The sequence below is a fragment of the Filicampus tigris genome, chromosome 22 (genome assembly GCF_054856515.1).
Source record: "Filicampus tigris isolate MCC_2025a chromosome 22, RoL_Ftig_1.0, whole genome shotgun sequence".
NCBI lineage: Eukaryota > Metazoa > Chordata > Actinopteri > Syngnathiformes > Syngnathidae > Filicampus > Filicampus tigris.
Genome location: NC_141238.1, coordinates 1,706,731 through 1,723,454, shown reverse-complemented (window position 1 = coordinate 1,723,454; position 16,724 = coordinate 1,706,731). Strand labels below are relative to the sequence as shown.

The window sequence follows — 16,724 nt, the reverse complement described above, 5'->3', positions numbered from 1 at the left end:
GGAGGGAGCATTTGTAACCATGTTGAATAAAAATGCCCCTGCAGAGTGGCTTTTTACTAAACATTCCGTAAGGCACTGTTAAAAAAAAATGCCGAAGTTGCAACATGACTAAAATGTAGTCAAACATAATGGTTTAGTATTTATAGGTCATATGCAAGGTCATTATTTTTTTAATTGATTCAGGACATTTACAGTAAAACAGAGTTATCCTAAACCCAAAAAGTGTAGATGGCAAGTGAAGCGCTGAACAAAAATTACCCCGTTTCGCATATTAAAATGACTGTAAAGCTTAAGAAATAAAGGAGAAATAAAAGCGAGCAAACCTATATAGCAATTTTAAATGTAGTTATTTCTTGTGTCTTCCTGGCATTATTTGTTTATGTACATGCAAAAAGCTAACAGGAAATGTTATGCTGTTAAAGGAGAGAAAGTTAGTTTCCACAAGTCAATTGCATTGGAAGGAAATTCAGCGTTAGGATTAGTAACAGACATTGCACATTTCAATGGTTAGGGTTGGACTCATACATAGCAAGGTTAGTGTTAGAGTTAGGTACATACATTGCACAGACATTTATACATGACGCGGTATGGCGGGGCTCGTACCCTGGACCTCAGGTGTACGAACCCCAGACGAAATCCTCTCGACTACCGAGGACCTGAGGACCATCGCCGCTCCTCGTCTATTCATCCTCAATTATTGAACGCGGGCGCCACTTGGAGCTCGACAACGGTAAAAGTGTGCAGCGACCGATCAACCGCCACAGCCAACGTGGTCGAGTGGTTGACGTTACAGTGCGGTAAAGCCTCGGACCCTGGTGCGAATCCCCGTGCCTCCAGAACAGACTGCGAGGCCGAAGACTTTGACCTTCATCCACATATGTACATGAGATGCACATTAAGTATTGGAAAATTGTCCAAGTGATAACGTTATTATTTTTTTGGGTTAGTTAGAATGATGTGGGCGTGACCTCAACCAGTGCCGCCCACCTGGGGCCCCGCCCACCTGGCGCCAAAAAAATCCACTACCCTGCTATAGTCTTTCTAAAACACAATAATAATAACACTAGTAGCTACCAGCGACTCCCTTATTGACAGTACTAATAACAACAACTAATAGAGAGACCCTGGTAGGGTGGGGGCCGGCCTTTGGCCGGCCGAAGGCCGGCCCCCACCCTACTAATGTCTCTCTATTGTTATTGTTATTATTACTGTCAATATGGGAGACGCTGGTAGGGTAGGGGCCGGCCAAAGGCCGGCCCCTACCCTACTAGTGTCTATTGTTGTTGTTATTGTCAATAAGAAAGACCCTAGTAGGGTGGGGGCCGGCCGAAGGCCGGCCCCCACCCTACTAGTGTCTCTCTATTGTTATTGTTATTGTTATTATTACTGTCAATAAGGGAGACGTTGGTAGGGTAGGGGGCCGGCCGAAGGCCGGCCCCCTACCCTACTAGTGTCTATTGTTGTTGTTATTGTCAATAAGAAAGACACTAGTAGGGTGGGGGCCGGCCGAAGGCCGGCCCCCACCCTACTAATGTCTCTCTATTGTTATTGTTATTATTACTGTCAATAAGGGAGACGCTGGTAGGCCCCCACCCTACTAGTGTCTCTCTATTGTTATTGTTATTATTACTGTCAATAAGGGAGACGCTGGTAGGGTAGGGGCCGGCCAAAGGCCGGCCCCTACCCTACTAGTGTCTATTGTTGTTGTTATTGTCAATAAGAAAGACCCTAGTAGGGTGTGGGCCGGCCGAAGGCCGGCCCCCACCCTACTAGTGTCTCTCTATTGTTATTGTTATTGTTATTATTACTGTCAATAAGGGAGACGTTGGTAGGGTAGGGGGCCGGCCGAAGGCCGGCCCCCTACCCTACTAGTGTCTATTGTTGTTGTTATTGTCAATAAGAAAGACACTAGTAGGGTGGGGGCCGGCCGAAGGCCGGCCCCCACCCTACTAATGTCTCTCTATTGTTATTGTTATTATTACTGTCAATAAGGGAGACGCTGGTAGGGTAGGGGCCGGCCTTTGGCCGGCCCCTACCCTACTTGTGTCTATTGTTGTTACTGTTGTCAATAAGAAAGACACTAGTAGGGTGGGGGCCGGCCTTCGGCCGGCCCCCACCCTACCAGCGTCTCTCTATTGTTATTGTTATTATTACTGTCAATAAGGGAGACGCTGGTAGGGTCCCACTAGTAGGGTGGGGGCCGGCCGAAGGCCGGCCCCTACCCTGCTTGTGTCTATTGTTATTATTATTGTCAATTAGAAAGACCCTACTAGTGTCTTTCTATTGTTATCGTTATTATTACTGTCAATAAGGGAGGCGCTGGTAGGGTCGGCCGGCCCCCTACCCTACCAGTGTTATTATTATTGTCTTTAGATCTATTATCATTATTATTATGTTTGAGAAAGACTATAGCAGGGTAGTGGGGTTTTTTGGCGCCAGGTGGGCGGGGCGCCAGGTGGGCGGGGCGCCAGGTGGGCGGGGCGCCAGGTGGGCGGGGCCCCAAGTGGGCGGCACTGGTTGAGGTCACGCCCACATCATTCTAAGTAACCCAAAAAAGTAACAACTTTAACACTTGGACAATTTTCCAATACTTAATGTGCATCCCATGTACATATGTGGATGAAGGTCAAAGTCTACGTCTGTTCTGGAGGTACGGGGATTCGCACCAGGGTCCGAGGCTTTACCGCACTGTAACGTCAACCACTCGACCACGTTGGCTGTGGCGGTTGACCGGTCGCTGCACACTTTTACCTTTGTCGAGCTCCAAGTTGCTCCCGCGTTCAATAATTGAGGATGAATAGACGAGGAGCGGCGGTGGTCCTCAGGTCCTCGGTAGTAGAGAGGATTTCGTCTGGGGTTCGTATACCTGAGGTCCAGGGTACGAGCCCCGCCATACCGCGTCATGAATGAATGTCTGTGCATTGCCTGTACCTATAAATGACCCTAACCCTAACCTGCGATGTGTGTAACCAACTCTATGAAATTCACAATGTCTGCTACTAATCCTAACGCTGAAATTCCATCCAATCCAATTAACATGTGGTAACTAACTGTCGCTTATTTAAAACAATGTAACTTTTCCTGTTAGCTGTTTGCATGTACATAATCAAATAAACATTTTTTTTAAGCTCAGGAACACACAACAAGAAATAACTACATTTAAAAATGCTATATAGGTTTGCTTGCTTTGCGCAGCAGGTACGCGGATTTGAGCTCTCGTCCAACATAATTGCAATCAGTGTCACTAAGCACCCGACCACGGCGGAAACGGGACAATGCGACCCCCGTCACACTTTTGACTTGACGAGCCGAATGTAGCGAGCGCAGCTCGAGACGTTCGCCTGTCGATGATGAACGGACGGGAGGCGGTAAACACAGCAGAGCCCCGCTGTAACCGGAACGTGTCATGCAACCGAACCGAACCGCCTGTCTCTCTCCAACGTGTGTACTGTGTATATACAGTATATTTTGACAGTGCAATAATTGGAGGTTGGTTTGTGCGGGATGTGTTCATTTCTTTTTTTTGCCATCACTACCCCTTAACTGGGAAAACTATCAGTATTATTGTCCAGCAATGCACATAAGTGTGCGCAGCATAATGAGGAATAACTTTTTCAACAAAATAATTTTTCAAGGGTTTCCACAGGTAACAAATCAAATTGAATGCACTTCAGTACTAATGTACAGTACTAGTCAGAAACAAAATCTCTACGTCCCACCCAGTTTCAGACGATGGAGGACATTGACAGCAGAGTTGTATTGTTCCAATTACACGCGCACAATTTTGAAAAAAACTCTCTAAAAATCTTAACTGAGGCTTAACAGAATGCACAGAATGAATTAAGGTGACAAACTTAGTTGTATAAAATGTCCATGTTAAGAACGCGTGTTAAGCCTCGAGTTGGGCGATAAGCTGACGTATATCGCAACGTTTAGTAACATTGCCCGCCGAATCCTAGATAGCCTACTAAATGAGCCGTCCGCCATTTTGTCTCCAGCGCCATACTGTGTGGATGTTAAAAAAAAAAAAAAATGCAGGATTTGTACTATTCTGGTACAGCCAAATATGATTACGAGGGAAACGAAGCTGGTCATCAAAAGGTCGGAGAAAGGCAAGATGCAGACGAATATTGGCTATTTTGGAATTTTTATGGTTTTAAAGGGTTCTTTCTGCCTTCTGCGGAAATTCGGGCAACGTCACCTACGTAGGAACGGATCTCGTTCACAACCCGACCATCTCTTAATTTGTCACTTTTATTCTCAAATCAACAGACCACTCAAAACCACTACAATTTTAATTCAAGCACAAAGAGACATTTGGAAGATACAAAAGGAAGCGTTACATGTCGCTCCAGACAAAATAAAATACAAACATGTCAAAACAATATTTTGCAGCATTGTGGCCTGAACGCACGGCTCGGTCCAAAATCCCCATGAAGCAGTTAGTGCACACCCAGTGAATTAGTGACAGAGGAGACATGCACACCAAGTGGGAGAAAGAAAGAAATATACTCTCCCTGTTACGTTGACCCTTTGCTCTCCAAGCGCCGTCGGCTCCTCCTCCACGCTGCTGCTGCAACAACATCAAAAATAGAATATTTTGTTCAGGCAGGGAAGAACGGACGACGACGTGACACGACTCATGACGGGCGAAGATCTCACGAAGGTTGACGTCGACTGCGGGCTCACTCGCGGCCATGCTGGTGATCGGTGGCCATGTGCTTCGGGACCCGGGTCTGGCTCCTCGTCCACCCTGGAACAACAAGTCAAGTGCATTCGTGGAGCCCTTGGGAGGAAAAGCCACCACCGTGGACAAAGCTTAGCCACACCCCCCTCAACAGCACCCCGTGAAGTGAACGCAGACGGCGGAAGGAACCCGTTCCCGGATGAGCGGGCGCCAACATTTAACACAAATGTCAACTACAAGCAACATGAGACTATTTCACAAGTTGAACACAACAGGCGGACTTCTTCTTCTTCTTCTTCTTCTTCTTCCTGGTCCGGCCGTTCTCGATGCCTCTTGGCCCAACCCACTCCACGGCCGCCCTGAAACACAGCCGGCAAGTCAATCAACCAGAGATGAAAATGGAGGAAACATGAACCATACAACAGTCGTAGGCGGCGACTCAGCCGGACGAGGGATGTGCGCAGGTCCAGTTCCTCTTGCTACTGCTCGTCTGGTCTGGTGCCTCCACAACCCTGAAAAACAGACCAACGGTTTGTGTTTGACATCTGTTCATGAGCCTCATCTGGGGGATTTTGGTGGCTCTCGCCCATCCCACTCCACCTGGCAACATCAAACACGGGGGACAGTACAATTTCACACAAAACAGACATTTTGAAAAAAAAAAAAAAAAAAAATCAACATACAAGTGGAGTACAATGTTCAACCAAAACACTTGTTCAATCTCCATGCGTGTTGTGAGCTTGTCCAGCCTTCCCTTTGCCAACCTGCAATAAGTCATTTGTATTTGTATAGCCCTTCATTCACAAAAGAGTTTCAACAGCTGACGAAATGCAAACACCAAAACAGGCAAGACAAAAAAAAACACTCCAAACTCCATTTGGGCGGGCTTTGCAGAAGAAACCTGGAGAAGGGACCAGAGATTGAGGGACCAATCGGCTTCCTGGATGAGCAGGCCGCTACGGAGGCTGAGTGGGGCAACATTGCACACAACGCCGCGCTAAACAATGTCAACAAAACTTCACGAGACTCCATTTCATGATCCTCACCACCTGGCCCTGTCAATCAACACAGAATCCGAAACGGCGACGCCCCCGGGGAGGCGGTTCACCTCCCATCTTGTCCCGCTCGCTCGCTCGCTGCAGAACCCGCACAGCAAAAGCATCACACGGAGTGTCACCGATTTGATTGGAGGGTCGCCTTTGTCGGCTTCCCTCGCCCGGCCTTAAAATAAATAAAAACGTACTTACCTTTCCTCCCACTCAGTTTGAGCAACTTTTCAGTGTGGACAGTGAGCATGTCACTTCGTCTCACTTGTGGAATTCACAAAACAAACGTTGCACATTTGTACAGTCTGGCCCTTCCAATTGAACTAAGAAAAAAAAAAAAAAAAAAAATCAGTGTAGACAAGATGGACTCAACGTTTTCACAGTTGCATCCATAAATGCCAAACGAGCTGAAAGTGGACATTTATTTTTACCTGATCCGAGGTCCTCCTGCTTGCTTTGCATTTAAGGATCCTGCATTCGTTTTTAGTTCTACAAATAATAGACAGAAATTACGTTTCGAACTCCATATTTTTGTAATAATTACAGATAGCAAATAGAGTGGCAGTTTCTGACCAAAAAAAAAGCATGCGAGTGTTTAAAGCCGCTGTCAAAACTACACCATTGTGGTTTAAGTAGCATTAAACAGAATCCGTGAAATTTCTTGAAAAATACTTATTGGCACTCTGCCTCATGTTAGTTATACACATACATAAGAGCATTCATATTTTCATTTTAGCATAATTTACCTTCACGTGGACAGATAATCCAAGTTTCAGTCCAAAAATGGCAGCGTAGCAAGAGGTCTTGCTTAGTCGTCCAAATAGGATGAAGTGTCCCCTCCGACCGGAAACCAGAGAAAAGAATGTTTGCAAAAGGTTTGGCGGAGTGCGTCGGTCTTTTTTTATTTTATTACCAGCAGTATTAGAATATAATTGCGATTTTGGAGTATTTGGAGAGGAAAGGGTTTAAATGCAATTCGTGACAATCGGCTTTGTTAGACAAAAACACACTCACAAATGTTGCAAAACACCCAAAGAAAGTACATTGCACATCTACCCCAGATTAGGCAGTGACCCCCGCCCTTCAAAAAAAAAAAAAAAAAAAAAAAGCATTTCAGACCCTGACAGTAAACTTCATGAGACCAGGAAAAAAACAGTCGGATACCCCCTGAAATAAAAATACACCATATTCAATATGTCCCCTCAGACCAGAAACCAGAGAAACAAATGCTTGCAAAAAGTTTGGCGGAGTGAGTCTGTCTTTTTTTATTTTATTATTTTAAACCGGCAGTATTAGAATATAGTTGCGATTTTGGACTATTTGGAGCGGAAGGGGTTTCAATGCAATTCGTGACAATCGGCATCGTTAGACAAAACCACATTCACAAGTGTTGCAAAACAACAAACACACAAAGAAAGTACATTGAACATTGGTAAATAACCCACCACATTAATACAAACACATGGGGGGTGAGGGGCGGGATTAACAAATAGACCCCCCTCCCCCAAAAGAAAAAAACACAAAAAAGCATTTTAGACCCAGACAGTAAACTTCGTAAAAGCAGGGAAAAAAACGGTTGTATACCCCCTGAAATAAAATACACCATATTCAACACACAAAATTAGTCAAAACAAAAAAACTGACAGTTCAATTGAGAAGTACAAAGCCATTAGGTGTCATTAAAAAAAAAATAGAAAAAAGCTGGCCAGCTTTAAAACAAACAAAACAAAAACATGTGGAATTGTAACAATAATTCAAGACCACAATGTGCGAAATCAAACAAAATAAAGTGAATTGCGACGTGCTGTACTCAAACGCTGTTGAGTTTGAAAAGTGTGAAAATCCCGCAACAAGCAAAATGTCATCGTGAGAAACGGCAACAAACGACAAACATTTGCTCGTGTGCTCACCTTAGCTGCAAAATGCTACGCGCGATTCCTCTCGTGCACGCCTGTCGCCAATTGACTTGCAGGCCTGCCGTCATGTGCACCAGTCCAAGCCATTTTTTTCTTTTGCCTGTTCAATGGCGCTGCTAAATCATGCAAATTGTGACGTGCCGAGTTCAAACCTCAACCGCCGTTGCGTCCCTCAAGTGTACAAAAATCCTGCAACAAGCAAAATGCCAGTGAAAGAAATGACAAACATTTGCTCGTATGTTCACGGCCGCCATCTTGCCTCACCTGCGGACCCTAGGCGATGATTCCCGTCGTGCACACCTGTCGCCAATTGACCTGCGGGCCTGACGCCAGTTCGCCAAGCGTTTTCTTCATCTCGTTCAACGGCGCTGCTAAATCGTGCAAAGAAGTGAATTGTGACGCGCTGTGCTCAAACGTCAAACGCTGTCGTGTCCAACAAACGACAAAACATTTGCTCTCGTGCTCACTTACCTGAAAATAGGTGGCGCGGTCCGCGTCCGCCACTCTTCTTCTTTTGCCTGTTCAACGGCGCTATGCGCACTAGCGCCACCCTGTGACCGAGCTGTCACGATGACGGCTTTGGTTTAGCGTGTAAATTCGTGCCTCAATTTCATGCCGCAAATATGAAAGTGAACCACACGCCAGTACGGAGTGGTTGGCATTTTTATAAATAAATAAATACAAAAAATAGTTAAAATCCTCTGATTTACAGTCAAATGTGAATTAATACATTATGATTTACCTAGTCATCCATGAAAGCATGCATACGTACATACATGCATACATACATACTTATTTATTAAAATGTATTTAGTGGCAGTTTCTGACCAAAAAAAAAAAGCATGCGAGTGTTTAAAGCCGCTGTTGGAACTACACCGTTGTGGTTGAAGTAGCATTAAACAGAATCCGTGAAATTTCTTGAAAAATACTTATTGGCACTCTGCAGAGCCTTCAGCCACATGGTGAGCTGCGTTTTCGAAGCTCGTCCATCTCCCTGTTTTTGTCCAGCAGCTCTCTTGACCGCTCAGCCAACTGTGACTGGAGCTTATCCTGCTGGCCATGGAGGCGTTTCATTTCCCCCTGAATATGCGATAGCTCATCCTGCAAACTAAAAACAAACACACACAAAATCAATACCTTCGGTAGTGTAAACCAACTGGTTCTGAAACTTAAGTCTGCAAAACTAGCCTGGTTTAAACACTCATGTTAGATGGAAGTAGTACCTGGAATGTTCTATCTTGAGAACATTGTAATTTGATTTATAGGTTTCACACTTGCGCTGAAAATCAGCCAGCATGTGCTGAAGCTCCATCCCAGGACCGTCCAACCCAGGCATCCCTGTCCCAGCTACTGTTGGCAGGTTGGAAGGGTCCATCTTGTCCCAACTGATAGTAAATCCCTTAGCATATAACGTTATGCGAAAGGAAAGCTCCTAGCATGGCTTGTGTCCAGAAACCAAAGCCCAGGTTAAATAACATGACACAGGATCAGAGGGCTGATGTCATAAACAGTGCTGCATTTTAATGCCTCCTTCCATATGGGAATTCTCAGTTTTGTACTTAATAGGTTGCAAGTGCAAGACATTAAAACGTAACCAATAATAATAACAACAACAACAATAATAATAATAATAATAATGTGGTTGACTAGAGTCATAGAGTTTGGCATTTCACAATTCTATTTACGTTTTCTTCCAGTTGGGAGTCGAAGATGTTAAGCTTTTGAACGCTCTTGAACGCAGCACTCACTTACTGGTGCTAAGCTAGCTGTTCATTTTCGCCGTTAACTCTCAAATAGTCATTGACAAGCACCAAATCGATAATCATAGACAAATTTCTGCACAGTTAAAATAAATTAAGTATCAGACCGTAGCGTTTTATCGTTGCTTGTTAATAAGTAATTTTATGTCTATATTTCTGACACATTTGAGTGAAAACTACATATTAAAATTGATCGTGAAATGGCCTAAACTCATAAATGTTCCACTAAAATACAATTACCTGACCAGCTCTATGAACATCTGTTCACTAATTTCTCTCATCGAATACTGAAATATTAAGGAACTACTCACCCAATTGAAACATTTATTCCTTGTGCTATTGCAACAATTTTATTCTGTATTAGTAACTCTGTTCCCTTATTTAAAAAAATGCTACAATGATCATAAACAAAATATAAATACCAAAATAGGTTTAATGGAAAAAAAAAGACAACGACAATGCTGAAACAAAATGTACACAACAGCAACTTGCGCTTCCCAACTGATGCTCTAGCGCTTCTGAGGAAAATCAAGCGCCTAAGATGATTCGACAACAACAACAGCAACCTCCGAGTTCAAGTCTCCAAACAGAGAAGTAAACACATACACATGAATTGAAATGCAGTACATTATATAAATTGATCTATGTATACAAAAAAAAATCTGTAGTTCAATAAGCTGTAAAAACAACTCTCGGTACTCTTGTATGTACCCCAAAAAATGTAGCATCAAAATAATGCATGTCATTAATAATAATAATAATAAAAAAACTGAAGTGTATTAGTCTTTTACAAAAAAATACTGAAGTGAAGCTATGAATTGCAATAGTTTCTTTTTAAAAATATATCAACAGGATATTTAAATACATAAATTATCAAAACTAGATGATTAAATATTACAATATTAAATAGTAAAAAATGCACTGGTATGTATGGCTTGATTGCCAGAGTGCAGTCTTATTAGTCGCTCAGATTCAGCTGGAGCTGTAAAAGAGAGAAGGACATTTAATCAACAAAACCTAAAATGGAACACAAGAAAGCCTGTGCGTGTTTTGTTCGCTCACCTGTCGGCAGCGTCGAAGTCATCCGCGGCGCCGCCGTCTACCTTGGATCCGGCTCGCATTTTAAAACCATCTGAAAAGAACACAAACAAGGTGTTGGACTCGGATGGAAAGGCTTGATGGCCGTTTTCAATCCCCTGGACCTTGAATCCAGCGGATCTGCGTCGCCGGGCCATAGCCCTGCTCGTTCTTGGCCGCGATGCGGAAGACGAGCGCCGGCCGGTTGGCGGCGGAGCAGTCGAGGTGCGCATTGACCAGGTTGCTGGAGCTGACAGTGCAGAACATCTTGACGCCGCGGTAGATTCGGATGAATGCCAGCTGCCCTGGACCCTCCGAGCTGGACGAGCGGCTTTTCTTCACCGCCATGTACATGGAATATTCCAGAATCCGGCCTGACGGAGATGGAGGAGCTTCCCATGTAATGTGGACTAAATCGTTGGCCTGTGTTCAAAGATGAGGAAAAAGGCAAGATTAGGACAAATGGACATACATTGTTCCTCGCCTCGTGTCATTTCTTTTGTCACTCTGGTACGGTGGTAAATGGCTAAGATAACCTTGGTTATCTTGACTGCTGATGGCGCTCCAGGGAAGCCAGGTTGGCACGTTTTGAACTCGCTGACTGGGCTAAAGTCTCCTTGGCCAAAGCAGTTGATGCCTGCCACTCTGAAGCGGTAACTCCGACCCGGATCCAGCTCCTTCTCCTCTCTGTCCTGGTAGTCGTGAGGACCCGGCCGCTTCCTCTGAAAGTGGAAAAGATCGACAATCCATCAGAAGCCTGTTTTTTTTTTTTTCCTTTTGTGCTGACAAAAAAAGTGGCTCACGACTGAGCTTATTTTGACCTCTTTAGTGATGGCAGGCCGGCTGCCGGGGGTTGTAGTCGCCTGGTTATGGTCGACTGGCAGAAAGTATTGATGAACCTCAGAAAAGAGGCTTCTGAAAACACCGACGTCAAACCACATTGCTCCCTCTGTATTCTGCAAGAGATGACGATTTGTCATTTAGATTCACACAAACAAAAGAAAAGTGACAAGTCAGGAATATAGATTACCTGATCTGTTGTCTTCTCAGCTATATTTCGTGGCAAAGAGAAAATTGTGAATCCATCTCGCTTTTAGTGTACAGTGGTCCCTCACAATATCGCGCTTCACCTTTGACGGACTCGATACATTGCGGATTTTTTTTATTGTATTATTTTCTGCATTCTGATTGGCTAAGGTAAGTGCAGACCAATTTCAATACATCTCTTCCGTGTCATGTCTCGCACAAAATGCGTTCAGCTTACTAAAGCTCATTTTTTTCAAGTCATTATTTGGATGAAAATGTTTACATTTTGTTTCTTAAATGTTTGGGACTTTAACTAACATGAGGGTTAAAGTTTTTTTTTACCTTTGTTTCATTATAAAATAATATGAACAATTTGAATAATTACTATAATAATATGAATAATAATCATGTATACTTATTTTCTTACTAAGGTTAGAATTTGGAGCGTGTTTAAACAAGAGAGAAATGTGAGAAAATGTTAATGGTGAGGTTTACAGCCTTAAAACAAACAGTATAATAATTGTAAAAAAAGACATTTCCTACTTTGTGGATTTCACCTATCGCGGGTTAATTTTAGGAAACGTAACCCCCGCGAATAACGAGGGACCACTGTATTCCTTTTTAGGAGCATGAACATCAAATTTACCCAGTTGATGGTGAGCAGATCCGGACGAATCCCGTCCCCCTTCTTGGGAGCCACTGGAGGATTTTGTCTGATTCTCGTGCTGCTTGGAGCCATCCTACAATCCCAATACATCACATGCGCTGCAATCAAAAACAAATAGCTGAAGTTGTTTTTGTGCTGGAGGAGCATCACATACCTGTGATGATGTGTTCCCATGTTCTTCAGTCTCGCGCTCACTTGCACTGTGCAAGGACTGGGAATCTAAGGTAAATTCCACAAAGGAGTAATATTTAGCTCTACTCACAAAGGGGTTAGGGAACAATGGCTTTCGGGTGGAATATGTTTTTATTGACGTGCTGCGGGCGATTAGGAAGTTCAACTTTTGTTTCTGTGCACCTTTATCTTTTGCATCTGTCAAAGTGGAGGCAACCTTCGCTGCTTGTTGATGGCTCCCCGCGGGGCACAGGGGCTGAATCTGGAGGATGTAGCAGTCCGCTCCAGACAGAGGGCGCCACGCCACATGAAGCATGCTGACGGTGGATTTGATGAGCATCACTGCGTCTGCCGGGGCCGGTCGATCTAAAATCAGAGGGAGGAGAACAATCGAATTAAAAAAAGAGATATCCCACATTCCATCCAATCAAATGTAAGACTTGAAACGGTCTGCTTCTCACCTGTCTCCAGGAACCAGAGGTCCTTGCAGCAAACTTGGTAGAAGTTCTTATGGTAACCATCTCGGCCGCTCCAAATGTAGAGCCGGGATCCCACGGCTGCGGCACAGTGGCCGGCCCTGGCTTTGGGTCTGCCGGTGGTGTGATCGTCACTCTGGGTGTTGCGGCTCGGCAGCCGGGAGCCGATGTCGTGGTACTCTGGGGCTGGGCCCAGGGTCTGCCAGCTCATTGTGTCTGGGAGACAAGCTTTCATATCATCGTCTGCACCGGGGGCAGCTTCTCGCTGAAATGTGCGCAGAAGTACTGACCGAAGTTAAGCACACTTAAAGAGTTGGTGCAAATCCATTTCATCCCTGCAGCATTGCGCTTCTCCGATTCGGGAACAGGAATCCAGCCGCCAAAAACAAACATCCTGCAGGCAAAAGCAACATGTCAATTCATCTATTTGGATCGCACCTTTCAACTAAAAAGTGCTCCACTACGGAGACTTTCGACTCAAGAGAAGATCCTCATTACATTGGCGATTCATCAGCACTGAAGCAAAATCTCTTACTTGTTTCCAATCACACTTGCAGAGTGAAGGCTCCTCGGAAGTGGCACGCAACCCCTGGTTTCAAGCATCGACCACACCATTGTGTCTGAGGAAGAGAGACGGATTGAGCTTTGGGTCCCATGTGACACCTGTATACTGTATACGTGTCAGCAGGTTATTTGTCCAAAGTCCTACTGAGGTCAAGCTGCCAGAGGTCATCCAATCTGCAGCCTTGCATCCCTCCGAAGATAAAGAGCTTCGGAGAGCCAAGACCGGTGTAAGCGACAGACGTATGCGACTCCCGTGCTGAAGGACCGCCGCCTTTTGTCTCGGGGATGCTCCAGCCCCTTGCCCCCGATACGGACTGCAGCTCCAACTCATAGAGGTCGTCCAAGTATCTGCCAAAGAAAAGCGCAGCTCACTTTGGATGTCTTTATCAAAGCACTGGGTTTATTTGTCAAGTTGATTTTTTGATCACATTTTAATCTGGTTCTGTAATTCAATTTCAACTTTTCTCCCAAATGCTGCTCTTGTGTTTGTTTTGACTGTTGTTGTTGTTTCAGATGACGCCTTTTCCTTTCTTTTTTCTGAACGTGAAGAGGTAAAAAAACAAACTTGGTTGCGTCCTCCAAAATACCGTGGGATGTTGCCGTTGGGGTCCTCGCTGACATTGGCCAGCCCCCCAAACACGTAGCACTTGCTACCCGCGAGGGTGAAACTGTGCCCGATGCGCGGGCACGGAGGCAGGCCATTCCTGGGCGCTCTGGGCTTCAGCTTCTTCCAAAGCCACCGACTAGCCTGGACCGACAAATATATACGCTGGCATAGGTATAACTAAATACTACTACTACTACTATTAAATAGGAAAGCATTACCTGAAGTTCATAGAGATTATTGGAGTATTTGCCATACTCCACCATGCCACCAAAGACTAGTATGCGAGTGTCCTCACAGACTAAGCCGTGGGCAGCGCAGCCAGGGGGGATGTCTCCTCTCACCGCAGGCAGAAACCACTGCCTTGAGACTACAAGAAATGTTGCTATTGAATAACACTGGATGCAATCTCAAATACCATTTACGTACTCATCAATTGTGGTACATTTGATAATGAGAATAATATCTACGCCAAATTTCGCATGACATATAGTAAAAAATAAAAAATACTCAAAAAAGTAAATACAGATGAAACATCTACTTTAAACTATAGTAAAAAGAATTGTTACTTTTCACCACTGTCTGCAGTTTACTTACCGTCCGGATCTGAACATAATACTGCAGCTAGCTTACCAGTTCCGCTTAAATATTCACGAATTAAAGTAAATATTAAGTTTTAATAACGCGGACGGGCCTTAAACCAGACAATCTAAAGCCAACAGTTTGACGTTTGGGCATTTTTCACTAAGGCTAAAGCTAAAAACATTAGCCGCTACGCTAATGTTAGCATACCAGTGTTGTAAACATGGAGATCCTCTGCTATGCCTTCATTTCCACCTCCAAACACTACAATCAGCTCCCGGATGGCTACCGCCCTGTGTCCATGCCTGGATCGAGGTATTACGCCTGTGAACGAATGGACTTTTCGCCATTGTGGTTCTTCGCTTGTCATTTTCCCCTTTGGAGAGGCTGAACTTTGGCGCTGTTGATGTTTCAAAGCGAAGGATCCAACCGGAAGTGTGTCTGCAGAGCTTCAAATTAAAACGAAATCAAAATGGCTCGTATTTTATTTTTTAAACCAGCTCCAATTATTGAAAAACGATAAACACCCCGTTTTCTGTTTTCAGATTTGCGTACCTAAATCGGAAATAGAATGAACGGAAGGTACACGGACCTACACGGACCTACACGGACCATCGAAATACAGTACGGCTCATTATTTGTTTCGGATTCCCGGAAGTTGTCACCAACAGCATTGCCCAGGAGATGGAGACAATGCCATTTCTATCCTAACTTCCACAAACTCGAACTACACGTGTAAAAAAAATCTTGGTATCGCTGTTAAAGATGTAAAAGAAATAAAGATGATGATAATAAAATAAATAAAATAAGAATCACTTTCTCACAGCAGGATTCTTCAATCGTGTGCTTCTTTTAAAACAAAAGAAAAACAGGTGCAGGCAATAGGTCCAGCATAAAGAGAGATCCAAAAATTACATGAGATTTTTTTTTTTTAATTTGTGGCCACAAAATTAATATACCATGGACACAAAATGCTAACTTGTGACCATGAAATAGATATAATGGGCGCACAGAATACTAATTTGTGGCTTAAATTGTGCATAAACAACTTTGACATATGGGTTAGCAAATGCCGCACACCTTTGCTGGAGACCTCAGTGTCTGGTGTCCTTAATGACAAGTGTCTTTAAATAGTCTGTTATTTTCTTTAGCCTGCAATGGCAGCTTTTTCACAATGTCTTTGTAGCTTATTAAAAGCCTACAATCAAATGCAATCTTACTAGTGTGTCACCATAGTCTTTAACCTCCCACATATTTGTCCAGACCTGATTCATGAGTTAATTTTTTCAAAGATAAATCTGCTAAACCACAATTCAAAAGCAATTTTCAGTGGTTAATTTAAATTAACGTGTCGTTTATTATCATTATTATTATTACTATTATTATTATTATTATTATTATTATTGTTTCGTAGCGTTTGTGGAATTGAGATGGAGATGGAGAATTACAGTCCACATCGCCATCTCCTGGTCAGTATGAGAAATAATGTCGGTGACAATTTAGATTCGTTTTAGATTTGAAAATCGAAAATCAAACCGTTTTTAGACTTTTCCCTTACTCGTTCCGGACAACAAACTAGAAAATCAAGCCTTATTTCAATTTTGGTATTTGCATTTAAAAAAGAAAACCAAATAAACAGTCGTTTTTCCATTTTTCATATCTGCTTCCAATCATAACATCCAATGACATCCAACTAGACCTGCCCAGTTTCTGCAGTTTAAAAACTCAAGACGGAATCTGCTTGTAGATAGGAATAATAATGACTCTGCCAGTCAGATCTGCAAATGTACTACCAGATTGGTTGGTTTCTTTAGTTGCGCATTCCTTTAACCCAACTGGGCGAATGTATCTTTGATTTTCTGTGCAAGGAGACCGAAGTATTTACAACCCGCCCGAGTGTGCAAAACCAACCCACGCATCTAAAAGAAAAGACAATCGAAAATGGCTTCCGTCCAACACTTGTGTATACATAAAGGTAAATATCTCTTCTCAATTCCCCCCATTAAAAAGCTCAAAAGCATGCTTTCAAAATAAAACAAAACAAAACATTTGGTTGTGCTCCTGTCAGTTCAAGTGAGCCCAGCTCAACTGGGTGGAATAAAACAAACAAAACCCACCCCTTTTAATTATATATATATATATATATAT

General features: G+C 43.6%; 1 protein-coding gene across 10 annotated transcripts; it reads right to left on the bottom strand.

Annotated features, from left to right (window-relative positions):
* Positions 1-4,280: 4,280 nt before the first annotated feature.
* On the bottom strand, positions 4,281-15,032 carry hcfc2 (host cell factor C2). 10 transcript variants are annotated; one of them, XM_086022499.1, is made up of 21 exons: positions 14,787-15,032; positions 14,216-14,364; positions 13,978-14,138; positions 13,536-13,738; positions 13,362-13,446; positions 13,117-13,220; positions 12,812-13,042; positions 12,534-12,716; positions 12,334-12,398; positions 12,159-12,252; positions 11,517-11,536; positions 11,308-11,442; positions 11,023-11,208; positions 10,612-10,909; positions 10,472-10,541; positions 8,873-10,391; positions 7,914-8,757; positions 6,480-7,838; positions 6,165-6,222; positions 4,663-6,056; positions 4,281-4,573 (listed from the first exon to the last, which is right to left on the bottom strand). In XM_086022499.1, exons 1-16 carry the CDS (start codon positions 14,944-14,946, stop codon positions 10,382-10,384), a joined length of 2,154 nt encoding a protein of 717 aa, XP_085878625.1. In that variant the 5' UTR covers positions 14,947-15,032; the 3' UTR covers positions 4,281-4,573; positions 4,663-6,056; positions 6,165-6,222; positions 6,480-7,838; positions 7,914-8,757; positions 8,873-10,381. The 10 variants fall into 10 exon arrangements, with proteins under 10 accessions (XP_085878625.1, XP_085878628.1, XP_085878629.1 ...); XM_086022502.1 differs by having other exon boundaries at positions 4,281-4,570; XM_086022503.1 differs by having other exon boundaries at positions 4,281-5,046; positions 5,108-6,056.
* Positions 15,033-16,724: the final 1,692 nt, after the last annotated feature.

Coding starts and splice junctions, on each gene's coding strand:
- hcfc2 (XM_086022498.1), bottom strand. CDS start 14,946: ATGACAAGCGAAGAACCACAATGGCGAAAAGTCCATTCGTTCACAGGC. Junction 13,221..13,361: donor GCAAGTGTGATTGGAAACAA/GTAAGAGATTTT, acceptor TTTTGCCTGCAG/GATGTTTGTTTTTGGCGGCT. Junction 10,910..11,022: donor CAGCAGTCAAGATAACCAAG/GTTATCTTAGCC, acceptor CTTTGAACACAG/GCCAACGATTTAGTCCACAT.